We start from the raw sequence: 19,185 nt of genomic DNA, 5'->3' as shown, positions 1-19,185 counted from the left end.
AGGATACAAAATTAATGCACAGAAATCTCTTGCATTCCTATACACTAAGGATGAAAAATCTGAAAGACAAATTAAGGAAGCACTCCCATTTACCATTGCAACAAAAAGAATAAAATACCTAGGAATAAACCTACCTAAGGAGACAAAAGGCCTGTATGCAGAAAACTATAAGACACTGATGAAAGAAATTAAAGATGATACAAACAGATGGAGAGATATACCATGTTCTTGGATTGGAAGAATCAACATTGTGAAAATGACTACACTGCCGAAAGCAATCTACAGATTCAATGCAATCCCTATCAAACTACCAGTGGCATTTTTCACAGAACTAGAACAAGAAATTTCACAATTTGTATGGAAACACAAAAGACCCCGAATAGCCAAAGCAATCTTGAGAAAGAAAAATGGAGCTGGAGGAATCAGGCGCCCTGACTTCAAACTATACTACAAAGCTACAGTAATCAAGACAGTATGGTACTGGCACAAAAACAGAAATATAGATCAATGGAACAGGATAGAAAGCCCAGAGATAAACCCACGCACATATGGTCACCTTATCTTTGATAAAGGAGGCAAGAATATTCAATGGAGAAAAGATAGACTCTTCAATAAGCAGTGCTGGGAAAACTGGACAGCTACCTTTAAAAGAATGAAATTAGAACACTCCCTAACACCATACACAAAAATAAACCCAAAATGGATTGAAGACCTAAATGTAAGGCCAGACACTATAAAAATCTTCGAGGAAAACATAGGCAGAACACTCTGTGACATAAATCACAGCAAGATCCTTTTTGACCCACCTCCTAGAGAAATGGAAATAAAAACAAAAATAAACAAATGGGACCTAATGAAAATTAAAAGCTTTTGCACAGCAAAGCAAACTGTAAGCAAGATGAAAAGACAACCCTCAGAATGGGAGAAAATATTTGCAAACGAAGCAACTAACAGAGGATTAATCTCCAAAATATATAAGCAGCTCATGCAGCTCAATATCAAAAAAACAAACAACCCAGTCCAAAAATGGGCAGAAGACCTAAATAGACATTTCTCCAAAGAAGATATACAGATTGCCAACAAACACATGAAAGGATGCTCAACATCACTAATCTTTAGAGAAATGCAAATCAAAACTACAAGGAGGTATCACCTCACACCAGTCAGAATGGCCATCATCCAAAAATCTACAAACAATAAATGCTGGAGAGGGTGTGGAGAAAAGGGAACCGTCTTGCACTGATGGTGGGAATGTAAATTGATACAGCCACTATGGAGAACAGTATGGAGTTTCCTTAAAAATAAAAATGGAATTACCATACGACCCAGCAATCCCACTACTGGGCATATACCCTGAGAAAACTATAATTCAAAAAGAGTCATGTACCACAATGTTCATTGCAACACTATTTACAATAGCCAGGACGTGGAAGCAACCTAAGTGTCCATTGACAGATGAATGGATACAGAAGATGTGGCACATATATACAATGGAATATTACTCAGCCATAAAAAGAAACGAGATTGTAGTGAGGTGGATGGTACTAGACATACAGAGTGAAGTAAGTCAGAAAGAGAAAAACAAATACCGTATGCTAACACATATATATGGAATCTAAGAAAAAAAATTTCTGAAGAACCTAGGGGCAGGACAGGAATAAAGACGCAGACGTAGAGAATGCACTTGAGGACATGGGGAGGGGGAAGGGTAAGCTGGGACGAAGTGAGAGAGTGGCATGGACATATATACACTACCAAATATAAAATAGATAGCTAGTGGGAAGCAGCCACATAGCACAGGGAGATCAGCTCGGTGCTTTGCGACCACCTAGAGGGGTGGGATAGGGAGGGTGGGAGGGAGACACAAGAGGGAGGGGATATGGGGATGTATGTATACATATAGCTGATTCACTTTGTTATACAGCAGAAACTAACACAACAACGTAAAGCAATTATACTCCAATAAGGATATTAAAAAAAAAATTGTCACTTAAAAAAAAAAATCTCAAAGAAGATCTCAGAGTCACTCTCTCTGGGTCACATGCCAATTTCTTGGACCAGTCACTGTGGGCAATGTGGGGATACATTCTATGACAAACCAGGCCTGTCTGGTGGTTAGGGATCTCCATTCGTGGATGAATGGAAAGTAGGGTATTTATGCCATAAATATTGACATGGCTGATTGGATGTGGGAAGAGGAGGGAAAAAGAAGCAAAAGATCAATTTGAACTTTTGATTCTAGGCATCTGGGACAATGGTGGCATCATAAATAGAAATAGAATAGTTAGAAGTAGCCACAGTTTCAATGGGAAGTTCATATGCCAATTAGTCATGTTTCTCCAAAGAAACAGAACCAACAGGCCAATAGGATGTGTGTGTGAGTGTGTGTGTGTGTGTGTGTGTGTGTGTGTGCCCAGAGAGAGACTGATTTAAGGAATTGGCTCACATAATTGTGGAGGCTGATGAGTCCAAAATCTGCAGGGCAGGCTGGCAGGCTGTAGACCCAGAGAAGAGGTGATGGTGCAGCTCAGTCTAAAGGCCATCTGGAGCAGAATTCTTTCTCCCTAGAGGGGCGTTAGTCTTTTTTCTCTTAAGGCCTTTAACTGATTAGATAGACCCACCCACATGATGGAGGCTTATCTGCTTTACTCAGAGTCTACAGATTTAAATGTTATTCTCATCTAAAAAATATCTACACAGCAAGTCGAGACTAGTATTTGACCAAATAACTGGGTACTGTGGCCTAGCCAGGTTGACACATAAAATGAACCGTCACAATCTGTGAATACGAGTTGATGAGAAGCCTTTGGAATATTTGGGTGCAGGAGGAAATGAGGGTTTGGAACGCAGAGCACAGGTCAGGAGATGTGATTGTCATCAACACAGAAACGAGAGTAGAAGTCATTGGAGAGGATAAGATAGATAAAGGAGAAAATGCAGAAGAAAAAGGGCTAAGGATGCAACCCTGGGGAAAGCCAGCCTGAAAAGAAGACTAAAACGCAGTGGTCCCTCGGGATCCTCAGCAGGACCCTCCCACGGATACCAGAATCTGAGGATGCTCCATCCACGGGCTCTGCATCTGTGGATTCAACCAGCACTGGACAGAAAATACTACACCATCTGCGGGTGGTTGAATCGTGGATTCGGAACCCGCGAATACCGAGGGCAGGGGGGCCAACTGCACCTATCGGTGAGAGAGGCTGAGGAGTAAGAAGAGCCCACCGCTGTGGAAGCCGAAGGAGGAGGCCGTTTCAGGACAGGGGGTGGGGGAGAATGTCGTGAGCAAGGGGATGCAAAGGACCGAGGAAAGCCCCCAACTTGGGCAAAGGAAGACGAGGATCTCAAGCCGCGCTCCTCAAAACGCCATCTGCAGACCCGCCCCGGGCTGCACGCTGCCCAGGCCCACAGCGGGAGTGAAACTGAGAGTGAGCACTTTGCAGTCTGACAGCAATTAGGGGTCATTTTATACCAGATGAATTCAATAATAACAACAACAAACAAGGCTTGTATTTCCTAAGTCTTTTTCATTGCATTTTCCTAGTAATGTATTTTTTTTTTTTTTTAATATTACTAGGGACATAGAAGCCTCTAGCGGTATTCTTTTTTTTCTTTTTTCTTTTTTCCTTTTTTTTTTATTCATTTATGGCTGTGTTGGGTCTTCGTTTCTGTTCGAGGGCTTTCTCTAGTTGCGGCGAGCGGGGGCCACTCTTCATCGCGGTGCGCGGGCCTCTCACTATCGCGGCCTCTCTTGTTGCGGAGCACAGGCTCCAGACGCGCAGGCTCAGTAGTTGTGGCTCACGGGCCCAGTTGCTCCGCGACATGTGGGATCCTCCCAGACCAGGGCTCGAACCCGTGTCCCCTGCATTGGCAGGCAGATTCTCAACCACTGCGCCACCAGGGAAGCCCCTAGTATTGTATTTTTAAGTGGTGCGTGATGGCTCAGGAATGGAAAACACTGGTCCTTTACAGTGGGGAGCTTGGGCTGCACTGCCCAGGATGGAGGTGGCTGGAGAGGACGGCAGAGGAGGGGCCGGCCAGGACTGCGCAGCTCACTGGCAGATGGTGGCAAGGAAAAGAGAGAGCAGAGCGCTTGGTGTGGTGCTGGGGGAAGGAGAGCTGTCAGAGGGGAGTCCTGAGGAACTGGAGAGTGTGGTAGTGGTCCAGGCTCGTCCACCCACGATTACAAAGCATAAAAATCTAGAGTTCTTTCATGACTCATTTGGCAGCAAAACCTGACTGGATTGGGCCAAGGTGATGCATGGTCTTCATTCACCCACCGTGGCGTGAATACGCACACATCTGCTGAAATCTGAATGAGTCTGCGTGCGGGATGCTGGCCCAGGTCCCACTGGGAGTTTTGTAGCATGCCATATAGACACGGAATCTGTTTCTAAAGGCTGAAATATTCTGAATTCCACAACTCGTCTGGCCCCCAGGTTTTTGAACAAAGAACCGTGGATCTGTGTTTAGGATGAGGAAGGCCGAAACGTTCTTTTAGAGAGCAGGATGGGAAATATCAGGGGTGGGAATGGGAGAAGGGAGAGGTGGGGAGCTAAGTCCCGGGGTGGGTTTGAGAGGAGACGCTAAAAAGCACAGAGCTGTCGGGTAAGGAGGGAAGATTTTTTTTCCTGGTGAGCTGACTGCACAGGGGTTGGCTTTAGAAGATAGAGAGCGAGTCTGAGATGGGAAAATCTAAAGGTGAGAAGCACGTAGCCTCCACCTTCTAGGGACAGGAGGACCGTGGCCTTGCTGCTTCTCCCGACCCTCGACCCTTCCTATGACCAGAAGCTCCACAGGCTGGTTACAGCATGAGTCATGAGAACCGCAGGCATCAAAGTTCAAGAAAGCCTCCCCACCCTTGTCTACATCTTCTGGTCTAAATCACAGGGTGCCGGGACTTAAGCAAATTAAGGGAACTCATACTTAACATCTGTAAACCTCAGTGCTGTGTGTGAGTGAGCCTTTAAGTCCTGTGCTTGCTCGTTAGCTGGGCTCCTCTTCGGCTCTCCTTACAGAGGAAAGAGCTGCTCTTTATTTCCCAGCTTCAGTGGGCAGGAAGGAATGCGCCGTCCATACGCGCTCGGCAAGCCAAGGGTGGACGCTGGTGTCTCCACAGCCACCCAGTCTCCGGCCCACGCTGGAAAGGCATTCCTCCGGCAGACAAAATAAAAGATTGCTGATAGCTGGAGTGCTTTGTTTGCTTTCTAAAATGAATCAAACTCTTCAAAAGCTTGGATTCAGCAGCGCCGGGTGTGCTGCATTCCCACATCACATTCCTACCGTCTTGCCCTCCCCACTCCGACCCCAGGCCCTGCATTACTCAGATTCCTTCGACTCCCTCATCAGCGCCAGCTGGCGGCCGCCTGGGCTGCTCAGACGGGCCGGATGCCCTGGGACAGGGCCTGCTGGACATTCACTGGCCTCAGCTGATGAGGGCGGTGGGGGACAGAAGGCAGGGGCTCTTGAAGGACTGGGTCAGAGGGCTCTCGTTGGGCCCCAGGCGGGAAAATGCATCTCCAAACCCTAAAGAAATGGTTTACCCTGTGCCTCCAGTTAAGTGACTATTGGGGGTTTGAAACACCGCCCCCCCTTTTCCTCCCCACCCACCTCCACCCTGGAGTCACGCTGGATGCCAGATGGGGAGGGTGACTTTTAGCGGCCCGTGTGTCTGGAGAATGGTAAAGCTCAGGAGCGGATTGGAAACAGAACATCTAGCCCCATCCGGGAATTTAGGGCACGCAGTCCATAAATGTCTCTGCTCATTCCACCTAGATGGTAGCAAAGAGTGGAGAGTGCGAAGGGGATGGCAAAGCTCTAGCATAACGCGCCGTGATCTCACGTCTAGAGGGTGATGTGCTACGTATGCGAGGAGGGGTCAGGAAGACTTTTCAAATTTAAGAATACACACAGGAAGAACAAAAGTTACCAAGAAGGAAACCATGGCACCTTTGTCACTGCTTATTTAATACATATCGTGTAGCAACATCACTGTGCTGGACCCTGCCTTCAGAAGAGTGGAGGTCATCGTCCGTCCAGTCACGGCGCTCCTGCTTAGTTGGTCTTGGCAGATCACCTTGACCTTTGTAAACACCCACAGTCCAAGTTTCTACCAGCAGAAGAGATTTCCATGACAGTTTCATATAACAAATTGTTTATTTGGACAAACTAAAGCGTGCAACAATAGAACACCTCAGGGTGGAGAAAACAGGAGGGAGCGTTTGCCAGCAGCCTGCACAATTTTACTGTTAAAAACTCCTTCTGTTCTACTGAACTTCATTCCTTTGCCCAGCTGGTTACATATAAATAGTAGCAGTCTAAGCCTTTGCACATTTATGATGATGAATAAACATAAATCTTTATTACGTGTTTCTAACTTTTCTTATTATTTCACCCCTAAGTTAACTTCCCCAAATCCTTCATGTAAAGAAAACACTAAATGCTAAGATGGCGCCTCACAAATGCTTGTCATATTTCACTAGATTTGAGTGGATTTACTCGACATATAATTTAATCGGTTACGTTTTTTAAGTCCTTTGTGGGGAGAAAAGGTAGTAATTAAGTATTCTGAAGTTATAATATCAGTAGTATGTAGGTGTATATATATATCATCAGAAACTTTACAGCTGCACAAGTTTTTCAAAAATCAAGTCAAGGTATTGCCAACAATCGCCCCATTTACAGGAGTCTTTGTAGCATGTTAGTGACACGGTATTACATGTATTCTTGCATGGTTTACCAAGGACTCAGAGGGCCCTAAGACACTCAACGTTAGCACTTCACCCTTGATAAAATTAAAAGCCACCTCGTAGAGTCTGGGATGGATGGCAGAGAGCAGTGGGAAGGGGGAGAGGGTGGTGGACTTTCAAAAGGATGGTGACAGTGACACACTTACAAACGTGACTGAGTGAGAAGGGGCAGTCAGACCTTGTAAAGGCTTCACAGTGTGGGAATCCACATGTCATGCGTGAGGGTGAAGAGAGGTCTGGAGGAACCGCTGCTAATCTCTTTAGAGCCCTACCTCACGCCAGGTGGCTCGTCATTGAGCAAAAACAAGAAATAAGTCAGGGAGGAACCAAAGCAGAAGTAATTCAAGGATCATGAGTCAACAGCCTTTTTAGTAAACACCACCCTCCATCTGCAGAAACTTAACGTTAAAACAGTGCTTTTAACAACTCTTTCAGAAAACAGATATTCTTCCTAGGACACTGCTGTGAAAAGCGGGGAAGATGGGTGGGCTTTGGGTGGCCTTCATGAGGTTTCTTGTGCCAAAATAGGAGTGGAGGGAAAGTGAATGAAAGCTCCACCCCACACACATGAAGAAGCCTGGAGACTGTTCTGAGCGTCTCTCTAATAACAGACTTTCATTCATTCCAAGAGCTCGACCCGCTCAACAGATACACGAGGGCGATTGCCTAGAGTGAGAGGTGTTCTTCCCCTGCCTGCTGAAAAGTGCCTTATTTCTTTCATATTGACATCGATGAAGGCTGGGCGTGTGGACAAGGCAGAAGGCTTTGAGAAGACATAGATGCGAGGCGGTTACCTACACAGGTGCAGAAGGGGATATGACAGAAGGAAAGACAGGATCCTCTCCTACAAGTTGCTTTAAATCTCACTCTGGGGGAGGCACCCTCACGGGTGAAACCGTACAAGGCAATAACTAAGCACTAAATGATATACCACACACAAAACGCTGTATACAGAATCCTATGAGGATCTTTTCTCATGTGTAGATTCCAAGGCCTGCGGAATCCAACTTAAAGGGGAGAAGCCGAAGCATCCACAACTGGTTTTTAAAGGAGCTCAGATTTGGGAAGCCCTGACCTAGGCCATAGGTGATGAAAGACACAGGGGGTGCGGGGGTGGGCAGTGGAGGAATCAACAATGGAGAGATTTTCTAGAAAAGGATCCACGCAGGAGATGCGGCGCAAACTGGGGGGAAAACGAGATTTAGGTAAGCAGAAGATGAAAGGAAGGCAGTCTAGGCAAGAGGGACCACACGCACACACACACACACACACACACACACACACACACACACACAGGCTTGAAAGTATGAGTGAGTAAGATGTGTGTGTGTGTGTGTGCGCACTATTAGCCTTAGTCACGACTCCAGAGCAATACGTGTTCCTCAGGTAGGCTTAGTCCCACTAGGGTAGAGATGCTAATTTATCGAACTGACAAATGGGGGCTCAGATAATGAAGGCACCCAGAGGAAGCCTGGCAGCCATGTAGCACACAGACCCGGGAGCCAGAAAACCTGGGTTCACATGCCAGACCTGCCGCTCCCTGGCCTGGACCTTTGTGCAAGTTGTGGCAACCTCTCCAAGTCTCAGTTTTGTGACGTGTAAAACTAGAACACTACGACCCACCTCGTTAGGCTTGTTAGATGAATATTAAGAGAAATGATGTTTGTGACGGCCCAGCACAGGGCCTGGTACCTGAATGAGCCAGTGGACTGAAGGAGAAAACTCTCCATGGCTCATCTTTGTTTGGGGACGTTTCTGGAGACCTGTAGAATTGAAAAGTTGCTGCCTCGGATTATTTTTTTGCAATAACTTTGTTATAATGAAGATTTTTTTTGAAATTGGTATCGAACTAAAAATGGTAAAACATGGCTCTAGAGTGGGTATTTCTATGTTGTTTCTCTGTGGATGTGGCAGAATCTATACTTATCTGAACTCAGGGATGGATATATCTTGCACTCTTCTGGAGCATGAGTCAGCAAACTTGTTCCATGGAGGACCAGATAATACATTTTTTCGGCTTTTCAGTGTTTAACCACCTCTGTCGCAGCTGCTCAAGTCTGCTGGTGCAGCTCACAGACAACGTGTAAATGAATGGGTGCGCCTGTTCCAATAAAACTTTATTTATAGACATCTCATGAAATATTATCCTTCTTTAGATTTTGTTCCAACCATTTAAAAATGTAAAAGCTATTCTTAGCTCGTAGGTCATATAAAAACAGGCGGCCCACAAGCCGTAGTTATCTGACTGACCTGTGTCCAAGAGCCAGGACTGGCAACAGGCCTTGAGCTGGTTCTGAAGAGGTCCATCCTAGCTCCAGGTCTAATAAATGTAAACAGCACTCCCGCCCTCAACCACGAGTTTCCCCACTGCCTTCCTAAGCAACAGACAGAACCTCAAGATTACACAAGTCCTTTGAAGATGCGCGGGTCCTCTTACTCATTCATTCAGAAAGCATTTAAGCTTCTATAAAGTATAAGCCTGCAGGGCACACAGAGTTGAACAAGATACCAGCTCACCTGGAAGCTGGGGAAACAGACATCAACAAATCATCATGATACAATGTGGTGAGCCTTATGCTAGGGCCCTGGTCCAAGTACAATAGGGGCATAGTACAGGGAAGGAGGGATTCGTTCTGAAAAGACGAGGTGGGCAGGGTTGGGGGTGTAGACAAGGAAGCACAAAAGAGTGAGTGTTGGCACTGGGCTTGATAACAGAAGAGTGAAAGGAGGACATTCTGGGCAGAAGGACCCGTCCGTGCAAAGTCAGGACTGTACAAGCGTCTTGGATTCAGTGATTTCGCCCCTCCACCGCGCCCCAATGTGTGGCTACAGTGTGGGATGTGGGTTGCTGTGAGGGGAGGTGAGATGAGGCCAGAAAGCGAGGGTGGGATCCGATTATAGTCCAGCCCAAAGCGTGTGGATCCTGTTTTTAAGGCATTGGAGTGTTCCTGGAGGTCTTTAAACATAGTAGTAACGTGATCAGCTCTGTATTCCAGAAACTAAGCAGGTAGCAATGTGGAACATAGACCAGAACAAGGAGAGATTTCAAGCAGGGTAACTAAAGGGAATGGCTGGAATAAATCAGACAGGAGATACAGAGGACTGACCTAAAGCACTGTCTGTGGTTAGGATCTAACCTGGTGGCCCCCGGGCAGGGCACCCCCAGAGCAGCAGCTCCATCCTCTCTACCAGGGGCTGGACTGGATGATTCCCAAGGTTGCTTCCTGCCCTCGCAGGCTCTGACTTTCCCCTTCACTCTCAGCGAGCGGCCACATGGGCTCCTCCTAAGCTGTGGGTGGAAGAATCTCTTCCCTCTAGCATCCTCTCTGATTTTTTGCTGTATCCACACCAGTGCCCAGTGGCAGCTGGAAAATGGTTTGGATGGCCTCTGTGCCATTTCCCTTCCTCCGGCCTGCACGGGCGTCTGGGGAGGCCGAGAGAGTGCTGCTGAGCACAGGCTAGTGTCCGAGCCCTGGGGTCCTGACCCGTTTTATGAGGCCACCCATGGGAGCATTAGGGTGGCTACATAAACCAATCGACGGTGTTTATATAGCACAGTTTAAACAGTATCTTTTCATCCGGAAGGTCAGGTGATAGATGGGGGTGGTGGTGGTGCTGCTTCTGTATTCATGGAGAGCATTTGTGTTTCCCCAAAGGGTTCTGAAGGAAACACAGCAGATGACACTAATAAAGTAACAGCTATCAGCATTATGTCAGCTTCATTAAGAAAGAGCTCAATATTTTTTAACTAGTAGTCTACTGTCCCTGAGTGTTTAAACAAACCAAGGGTAAAAACAGAGAAATAGATCATATCATTCCCTGCTCAAAACGTTCCCATGACTTCCTGTCACACTCAGGAGCAAATCCAAACGGCTGCCACCTCCCTCTCTCCCTCCGTCCCCTGGGTACCCCTCTCTCCCTCCGTCCCCTGGGTACCACTCTCTGGGCATCCTGTTCTTAAATACACCAAGCTCACTTGTATCTCGGGCCCTTCCCATGGGTCACTTCCTCTGTCTGGAACGTTCTTTCCCCAGATCTTTGAGTGGTTCCCTCATGTTGTTCAGATTCCTGCTTCAATATTACCTCCTTAGAGGGGCTTACATGACCACTCGCTCTAAAATAAGACTCTCCTCACCCACCTTGGTCTGTTTTCCTCTAGCAATTTTTCCTGCTTAATTTTTCTTCATGGCATCTACCACACCAAAACTGTACTATATATTCCTTTAATTATTGTCCTCCACTCCTACTAGACTGTAAGCTTTGTGAGGGTAAGACCTTTAACTGGGCTGTTGTTGTATTCTCCCTACCTAGAACAGCTGTGGCACGTGGTTGGTTCTGAATTGATATTTGTTAAATTAGAAAGCTGCCCGGTGAGAGGATGGCACAGAGATGGGGGGATTCCTCCATCTTTTTCTGAATGCCCACCACACTTATAATATCAATAATAGTCTAACAGTGATAATAGTTATAATTAACATGATAATTTAAAATTAATTTATATCATATAACAATATTATAATGATATAGGATGTTAATGTTATATGATATAGTAATAAAATAATGTATAATAAATTTAATATTAAAATAATAATAATGTAATAATACTAATAAGCCATCATTTACTAAGGTCTTACTATGTGCCAAATACTATTAACTTCTATCCACATTAGCTCATTTAATCCTCATTATAACGCTAGCAGGTTGATATTATTGTCTATTTTACACTTCAGGACACCAAAATTAGAAAGTTAGAAATTTGTTGAGATTCTAACACACGTTTACCTGACTCCCTCATGCTTTTCTCTATATTACTAACAATTACAACGACCCAAACCACCTTGAAATAAACTTCAGGTAGGTTTTCAGGTATATTCTGTACAGGACAGAAACAGGAAAGTAGGAGAGCCACGTGGTGTGAATTAAGCTTTTACCTAGAGAAAGAAAAAGCCCTAGCATATGCTTTGGGAAACTCTTTGAAAGCATTAAAAAGGGGTGAGATAGTGTTCACTATTCAGTGGTACTCATCAAACAAAACAGAAGGCGGATTCAGCTTTACTGCTTAGGAAGCCAAAGGAATGTTATCTAGATCTCCTGGAGGCCACAAGACTCATCTTACAGATGAGAAGGTCTTTGACTTATCCAGGCAGACACCAAAAACAATTTCTTGCCAGCTAGACTCTCACATAAGTCTGTGGGACCCTTAGGAAGATCCTTGCAGTGTAATATGTCGCATACTTAACGTGTATTCAGAAGGACCTTGCAAAATCACTCAGGCTCATTTTCACTCTAAGGCTAAATGAGGGAAAGAGGTAGAGTGGAGGTCCCAAACCTTGTGTCAACCTCACTATGACCACCTTGGTCGGGGCGGCAGGGTCCTGTCCAGGGAATAGGTGCCACATTAAACTGTGATCTAAACTCTGAGCCCTGTATCCGGAAACCACTTTTGTAGGACAGTTGCTCTCCTGTTCTTTTTGCTTAGATCATAAAAGTAGAATTTTTTTTTAATAAATTTATTTATTTTTTGTTTTGCTTTTTTTTTATTATTTTTGGCTGCATTGGGTCTTCATTGCTGTGCGCGGGCTTCTCATTGCCGTGGCTTCTCTTGTTGCGGAGCACGGGCTCTAGGTGCGCGGGCTTCAGTAGTTGTGGCTCACGGGCTCTAGAGCGCAGGCTCAGTAGTTGTGGCGCACGGGCTGCGTTGCTCCGCGGCATGTGGGATCTTCCCAGACCAGGGCTCGAACCCGTGTCCTCTGCATTGGCAGGTGGATTCTTAACCACTGCGCCACCAGGGAAGCCCCATAAAAGTAGAATTTTAATCCATTGGGAATTGGGAAGGAAAAAAAATCAAACTGATTCTGATCCAACCCAGTCAGGAGAAAAAGGCTGATTTTTCCATCCAAGTCGTGTAGTCTGGTAGGAGTCCTTCCCATTCGGGGACAGCTATTGTCTGCACTCACCGAGTCTCAATCCTGAGGTCCCATGAAACGGAATTTTCCCCTCACTGCTCCATCCCTCAGAAGAGTTGCTGAAGGTGACCATTTCTGTTCTCTCCGGGGTGATCCTCTCTCTCTATAGAAAGCATGAAGTTGAACCAAATGTTGTGTGCTTCACTGGGAAAAGACTGAGTTTTTAAAATTAGGCTCGTCAAACAGTGGGCATTTTTTGTTCCCTGGATAATAAGTGTTGGTGGGTTAATGGGTCATCTTCAAGAGAGAGGTCAGAAGGAAAAACTGCAGTGTTCAAAGCTGGAGCTAGAAATGCCAGCCATCAAAGAACACAGTACTTGGTGAACAGTGATGATGTATAGGGCGTGCACTGGCCAGCCCCGTCTAAGAGGTCACAGCTAACCTTTATCCTCAGCAAAACCAGAGGAGGTCTCTGAATGTGGCTGACACTCAACTCTGTGAGGCCCTCGTGAGAAGCCGGCCAGGGAACCCCTGGTGCCTGAGCTACCAAGTTCCTTTTCACTGAGGGAGAATTGTATTCTGGCTCCTTGCAGACTGACATTGCAAGTACTTTGAACATTGAAAAGAACAAAAAAAGCAAACAGCCGCAAGAAAGGGGAGGGGAGGGAGGAGAGAAAGAGAGAGAGAGATATCAGCAGGGGTAGTTAGTAAAAAGGGGCCCGGAGACAGAAAACCTTTTGTTCCCCGAGTTTGTTTCATGTAGAGATTGTGAGGTGAACGGCTTTGAAATGAAATGGGTTTATGAAGGAGTTGCTAGGTCACAGGAAGCGCGACTGTCAGACTGCTTTCTGAATTCCATTTCTTTAAAATTTGGGTTAAGCTTAAAAAGAATTTATCTCCTTTTCCAGGGGTTTTGGGGGTGGGGGTGGAGTAAGGTTCGGGAAGGTTCCTGACTTTATTTTCCACCCTTTCTGACAATGTAAAAAGAAATGATCACATTACAAGTTCTTTGTCAGTTTTCAGGAGTTAAGGGTGGGCGGAGCGTTCGTATTACCTTGGCCCACTAGCCAATGGCGGGGCGGTATGCAAATGAGCTCCGTGCTCGGCCTGCCTCAATCAAAACAGTGAGCTCAGAGGCTCGACGGGCGTAGCGGTGCCGGAGCTCCGCGCTGCGCTGACAACTGGCTGCAGCCGGGCCGTTCTCACTTTCATTTAGCCCAGCGCTCGATGGAGGGGCGGACACGCCAGTGCTTAATGCAGTCTAACTAGTGTAGGAAAACGCCTCAATTCACCGCTGCCGAGATGAAGTATAAGGTAAGAGAGTGCCTTTTACAGAAGGTTTCCGTGTGTGTGTGTGTGTGTGTGTGTGTCCGTGTGTCCTCTGCAGGACAGCTCCTCTGCAGGGACCCCTACTGTGCCCGATTGTGTTCTGTTCTGAGATGGGTCTCAGTCACTGGGGTTGGCATACAAGCAGGCAGGCAGAGATCCAGCCTCTAAGACCCACGCCGGGAGCTCACAGCACACCCGGTCCACCTCCCCTGGAAGTCTGGCGGAGCTGCAGTGGCCACTGTAGATCAGAGGGTGTCTAACTCCGAGCGGAGCGCGCCTTAGCTCAGCACTCCGCGCCCGGGCCTGGCCGCCACTGTCCCGGGAGACGTAGTAAGAGAGGAATCAGAACTGCTGAGCCTCTCAGCCTGGCTCTTCAAGCAGTTTTCAGCCTTTGCTTTAAAGCGTTTGCTTCGGGAAGCAGTTTGCCATATGTACTTTTAGTGGGAGAAGTTCAAAGCCCCAGGTACCCTTATACAGCTGATGATGGAGAATTTTGACATCCATAAATGACATTGGATTCAGAACCAATGAGTACTTGCCATTTCTTGAAAACACTTTCATTGGCGTTTGAATGGACTGAGGGTCTGAAGGCTCCCGCGAGCTTATTGTCCCTGAAACTCATAGTAGTGTCAGACACTCAGCAGCATATTTTCCCATGCATTTCGCACCTTTGTGTGTTTATTCTCGGCAAAAGGATTATAACTTATTTAGAATATCCCCTTTTGTCTAAGTTGCCCCCATCTAACCAGGCAAGCAGCTTCCAGAGGCCCTATTCAGAGCAGACTGCAAGGGATTGGATATGAATTTTGCTTGGAGGATGAATACGTGTGTTTTAGAATAGATACAGTCCCAGTGCGTTTAAACAAACATGCTGTTATTAAAACGCGTTTAGGCAAGGTGGTTATGCTTTGGGATTCGCAATTTGAATTACCTGTCTGACCTTCAAGATTGTGCTAGCTGAGAGCTACTTTGCTTTCTTTCCAAATTACCTAGGTTCTGGCTCATCCTTTTTTAATGTGAGGTTGTAAATACTCAGTTCTGACTAATAGCCACTGGCTAACCTCAGTGATAAACCTGTTATTCAAAAGCTATAAATCTTGTTCAGTAGCTCTAAATCTAACTGTTGAAAGTCTCTATTGTGATGCATGAGTTATAGTTCTCCTTGGAAAGGTTAGAACTCTCTGAAGGCAGAGGTATCAGTTATCACTGTACTATCAGCTTTCCATTTTCTACCTCAATAGGAGAGAACAGGGGAATGGATAATCCTGAAGATTCTTAATATTTTTGACTTTAGGATGCAACCAGAAACAAATCCTTCTACCTGGCAGGAAAGCTCTCTTTCTTGAAATGGTTCACCTGTATTTCCACAGTTCCCTTATTTAGAACAGTGATAGGATATCATAATGTCCTATCACCAGATATTACTTAGCCTTCAGTGAATCTTTGCCCCTCTTCTGCCTATTGTGAATGCCTTTAGTTTCATAAAAACCAGCTTGAAGGGGAAAAAAAGAGAAAATACGTTCCTACATTTATTATTGGAAAGTATAAATGGCTGTTTTTAACGTTGAGTGCTGCAATCTGGAGAGTGACAAAAGTGACAAAGTCTAAAGTCACTTTTATTCAGTGACCTCATCATGTTTAGTTTTACTTTTGTGGAAAGAAAACATCATGGCAGCTGACGCTGTGAACTGTGGTTGCCATTCATGGGAAAACCTGCCTCTCTGCCGGGTCTTACCAGTGTCAAACACCCTGCCAAGTGTTGTAAATGTATGATTTTTATTAGCTTGTGCACATCTTCACCATCAAAACTACTGACTTCCCCAACTAACCAAATGACAGATTGACACCTTGTGGTGACTATAAAAGGAACCAATAGCTGAAGCAATCTACTTTCCCTTTCTTATAAAGCCTATTTTCTCTCAAGTTAATAATGGACTTTATTTCAGGAGAGGATTTTGTAATTTTAAGTAGAGGAGGTGGCACAAAGGTAGACGAGTGATAAATAACAGTTCTTAAGACTCACCACGACAATACAGGATTCCATATTTAAATCTCCAATTAACTCCATGAGGTGGTGTTAATACTTTATACTCATTTTCAAATGTGGAAATTGTGGCAAAGAGAGGCTAAGTAATTTATCCAAAGCCACACAGCTAAAAAGTGGCGGAGCTGGGATTTGAACCAAGGTGATCTGGCTCCAGAACTTGTGACTTTAAACCACTGTTAAAGAAAGAACTCTCTGTGACCTCCCTAAAATGTGCTGTGTGACTGGTGTTTTCTTCTCCCAGGAAGTTTAAGACTCTATGTCATCTAGAGTATTCCTGCACATCAAGGTAACGATTATATAAAAGACCTTTTGTGCTTATTGAATAAATCATAAGAACTCAAAAAAAAGTACTCCTGCAGAATAGATTCTTTTTTTTTGTTTTTTAAGACAGTAACTCTACAAAGCAAAGTGAAGTGCATGTTTGGTAGTGTTGTTTAATTCGAGCCACTTAGGTAGTAAAACCAGATAATTATTAGATTATAAAATCCTGGAGTCAGGAATTACCTTTTAGACACTATATTGCTCTAAACACTATAAATTTAGCACAGTCAGACTTAAAAATGCTCACTGGGAGATTTATAATCCAGCCACTCTTAAGATTTTTTTTATATAAATTTATTTATTTATTATTTTTGGCTGCGTTGGGTCTTTGTTGCTGTGCGCAGGCTTTCTCTAGTTGCGACGAGGTGGGGGCTACTCTTCGTTACGGTGCGCGGGCTTCTCATTGCAGTGGCTTCTCTTGTTGCAGAGCACGGGCTCTAGGCACACAGGCTACAGTAGTTGTGGCACGCGGGCTCTACAGGTTCAGTAGTTGTGGCGCACGGGCTCTAGAGCGCAGGCTCAGTAGTTGTGGCTCACGGGCTTAGTTGCTCCACGGGCATGTGGGATCTTCCCGGACCAGGGCTCGAACCCGTGTCCCCTGCATTGGCAGGCGGATTCTTAACCACTGAGCCACCAGGGAAGTCCCTAAGATTTTTTTTTTTTTAACCAGATTATCTGGTTTGGCTACTTCAGGGACCATAACTAGAGAACAACCAAGCCTCCACTCATTTTGAGCTTTTTACACGCAGCTCCAGCTCAGCCAGCTTATACTTACGGTAATCTTGAGCACTGTGGAATGCAAGCTATTACTCTGGTGAATTTTTTTTTGGTTAGCCTATATCTAGTCTATTTTGATTGCACTGTATGTATTTCTATTTGTTCACAGAAAGGGTGCAGTCACTCTCATACGCACGTAAAGTTCCATTTCTTTTTAAAGGATTCCGTCTGAGGTTCTCTGACAGTAAATTGCGGGGGACTTCATTTATCAAGAATTTTCCCCAAGCTCCTCGGAACATACACAGCACGTTCTGGCTACTGGGGTTGGGGGCTATGCCGCGGTGGCCGTGGCTTGCTCGGGGAAGGCTTCCCTCCTGAGGGTCTGGGGGTGGGTTATCGCCGCTGTCTGCCAGGAGGGTAATTGGAGGGTGGGTGCACAGCTGTGTTTGAGCAGAGGCCCGAGGCCCCACCCACTTTGTGCAGGCCCAGGCCTGGTCAGTGCCCCACGGGCCCCGCCTGTTTGATCTCTAATAGCTGAGCAGCTTCTGTGGCTAGGCCAAATTTCTGTACCCTGTGTGCCTACATTAAAATGCTAAATTACTTATCTAGTCTGCCATTCAGCAAACTCATTCATGAATGTTCCGATTGAACGTTAGAGCAGGTAGAGCTTAGAACACAAGTAAGAAAACTGCATTCTGAAATTCAGATTCGTGCGTCGTGAATGAACATGGTAAAGTAGGTTAGGGAAACCAGAAAGCGTGTACTATGAAAAGCTTTCTAGGGGGCTTGGAAAATACTTTTATTTTCTCAAGGTGGCTTGAGAACATGTGATCGAGTGTCTTTGATTTAGTCGGCATGGTCATTTATAATCTATATAATTTCTGATTCTTTCCTGGCTTCAACATTTCGGTTTTAAATTTTTTATTCTCTTCTAAATGATGTGTTGCACACCCTCCAAATGAGGGACTCCTGCCCCCTGCCTCCTTTTTAAATCTTATGTGAGATCTGTGCATTTAAAAGCACCAAAAGATGCTTTGAAAAAATTATTTGGTTACGTATTTATTTCTTAACTGAGCAAACCCATTTACCTGTACAGAGATCAGAGTCTTTGTAGAGCTGAAGATGTTCTGAGAACACCGATCTAGCAGGTTGCACAGTAACGAAGATCCCTTCAGCATCCTTTCCTTGCTGGAATATACATCAGTCCTCTCGTGAGAATTCATCAGTGGCTTCTACTCTGTGCCCCCCACTTCTAAAAAAACTTCCTCTCCACTTTTCAAGCCTCTTTGCCAATTCCGTCCCCTTTCATGCCCTTATGACCTCATCATCTCTCATTTTTTTCATTCAAGCATTCTTTATGCTTCTCTAATACTGACTTCTGTAGGGCTTGCCTCCCCACCTACACAGACGTGACACACTTAAAGCACATTCTGTACCCCCTACCTCCCTCCTCTCTTTGGACTCTGCTATGGGAAATCTTGGTCCCTTGCTGCTCCCGTTCATTTGCCCCTGTCTCTTTGTGCCTACGTGACTTGGTTCGTCTGTCACTTCCCACGAGTCAAGCCTCCTCATCCATCCACAGTATAAAAGAATCAGAAGCCTAAACCTTTGTCTCCCTGACTGTCCTATAATCCCTACAATAGGCTTTCTGTTTCTCACCTCTGCCCTACTCTGTTAGCACTACCTTACTCATTAACCTCTTTCAATCAAATCACTATCTAAATGATATTTGGAACTCACATAGGTTGCCCACTGGGGCTGTCCAGTTTTAGGTAAGCCCCACTGAATACGAGAGACTCACCCTCTATTTGTATGTAGAAGCAGATTGACAGACGAGTTCCTTGAATAAAAAGTATGATCCAGGATCTGTTGTGGCCTTGGGGGTGGGAGGCGGAGGTAGGGACTTGGTCTTCTGTGTTCTTGCAGTAGAGACAAGATAGAATATGAGGTTTGGGGAAAGGCATTTCTGTTTCCTGTGACTTGATGCTCTGTAACCTTGGGCAAGTTAAGCTCTCTGAGCCTCAGTTTTCTTATCTGTAAAATAGGGATAATAACTGCCTCATAGGATTGTTCTAAAGCCTAAGCAAGACATTTTCCATGGTAAGGTATTTACCATGGC

At 45.4% G+C, this 19,185-nt stretch overlaps 1 protein-coding gene across 3 annotated transcripts in view; it reads left to right on the top strand.

Moving 5' to 3' along the window:
- Nucleotides 1-19,185, top strand: part of NEDD9 (neural precursor cell expressed, developmentally down-regulated 9) — a 296,941-nt gene that overhangs the window by 237,682 nt on the left and 40,074 nt on the right. Inside the window, exon 1 of one of the 3 annotated variants that reach the window (XM_036868226.1) lies at nucleotides 13,803-13,966. The exons of the other annotated variants lie outside the window; for them this stretch is intronic. Coding sequence (XP_036724121.1) covers nucleotides 13,955-13,966 — 12 coding nt within the window. The 5' untranslated portion in view covers nucleotides 13,803-13,954. Of the gene's footprint in view, nucleotides 1-13,802; nucleotides 13,967-19,185 lie in introns of those variants that run through there. 3 annotated transcript variants of the gene reach the window in all.

Source organism: Balaenoptera musculus, chromosome 11 (assembly GCF_009873245.2).
Source record: "Balaenoptera musculus isolate JJ_BM4_2016_0621 chromosome 11, mBalMus1.pri.v3, whole genome shotgun sequence".
Lineage (NCBI taxonomy): Eukaryota > Metazoa > Chordata > Mammalia > Artiodactyla > Balaenopteridae > Balaenoptera > Balaenoptera musculus.
The sequence above is the reverse complement of the archived record's forward strand: the minus strand, read 5'-3'. Positions and strand labels throughout refer to the sequence as shown.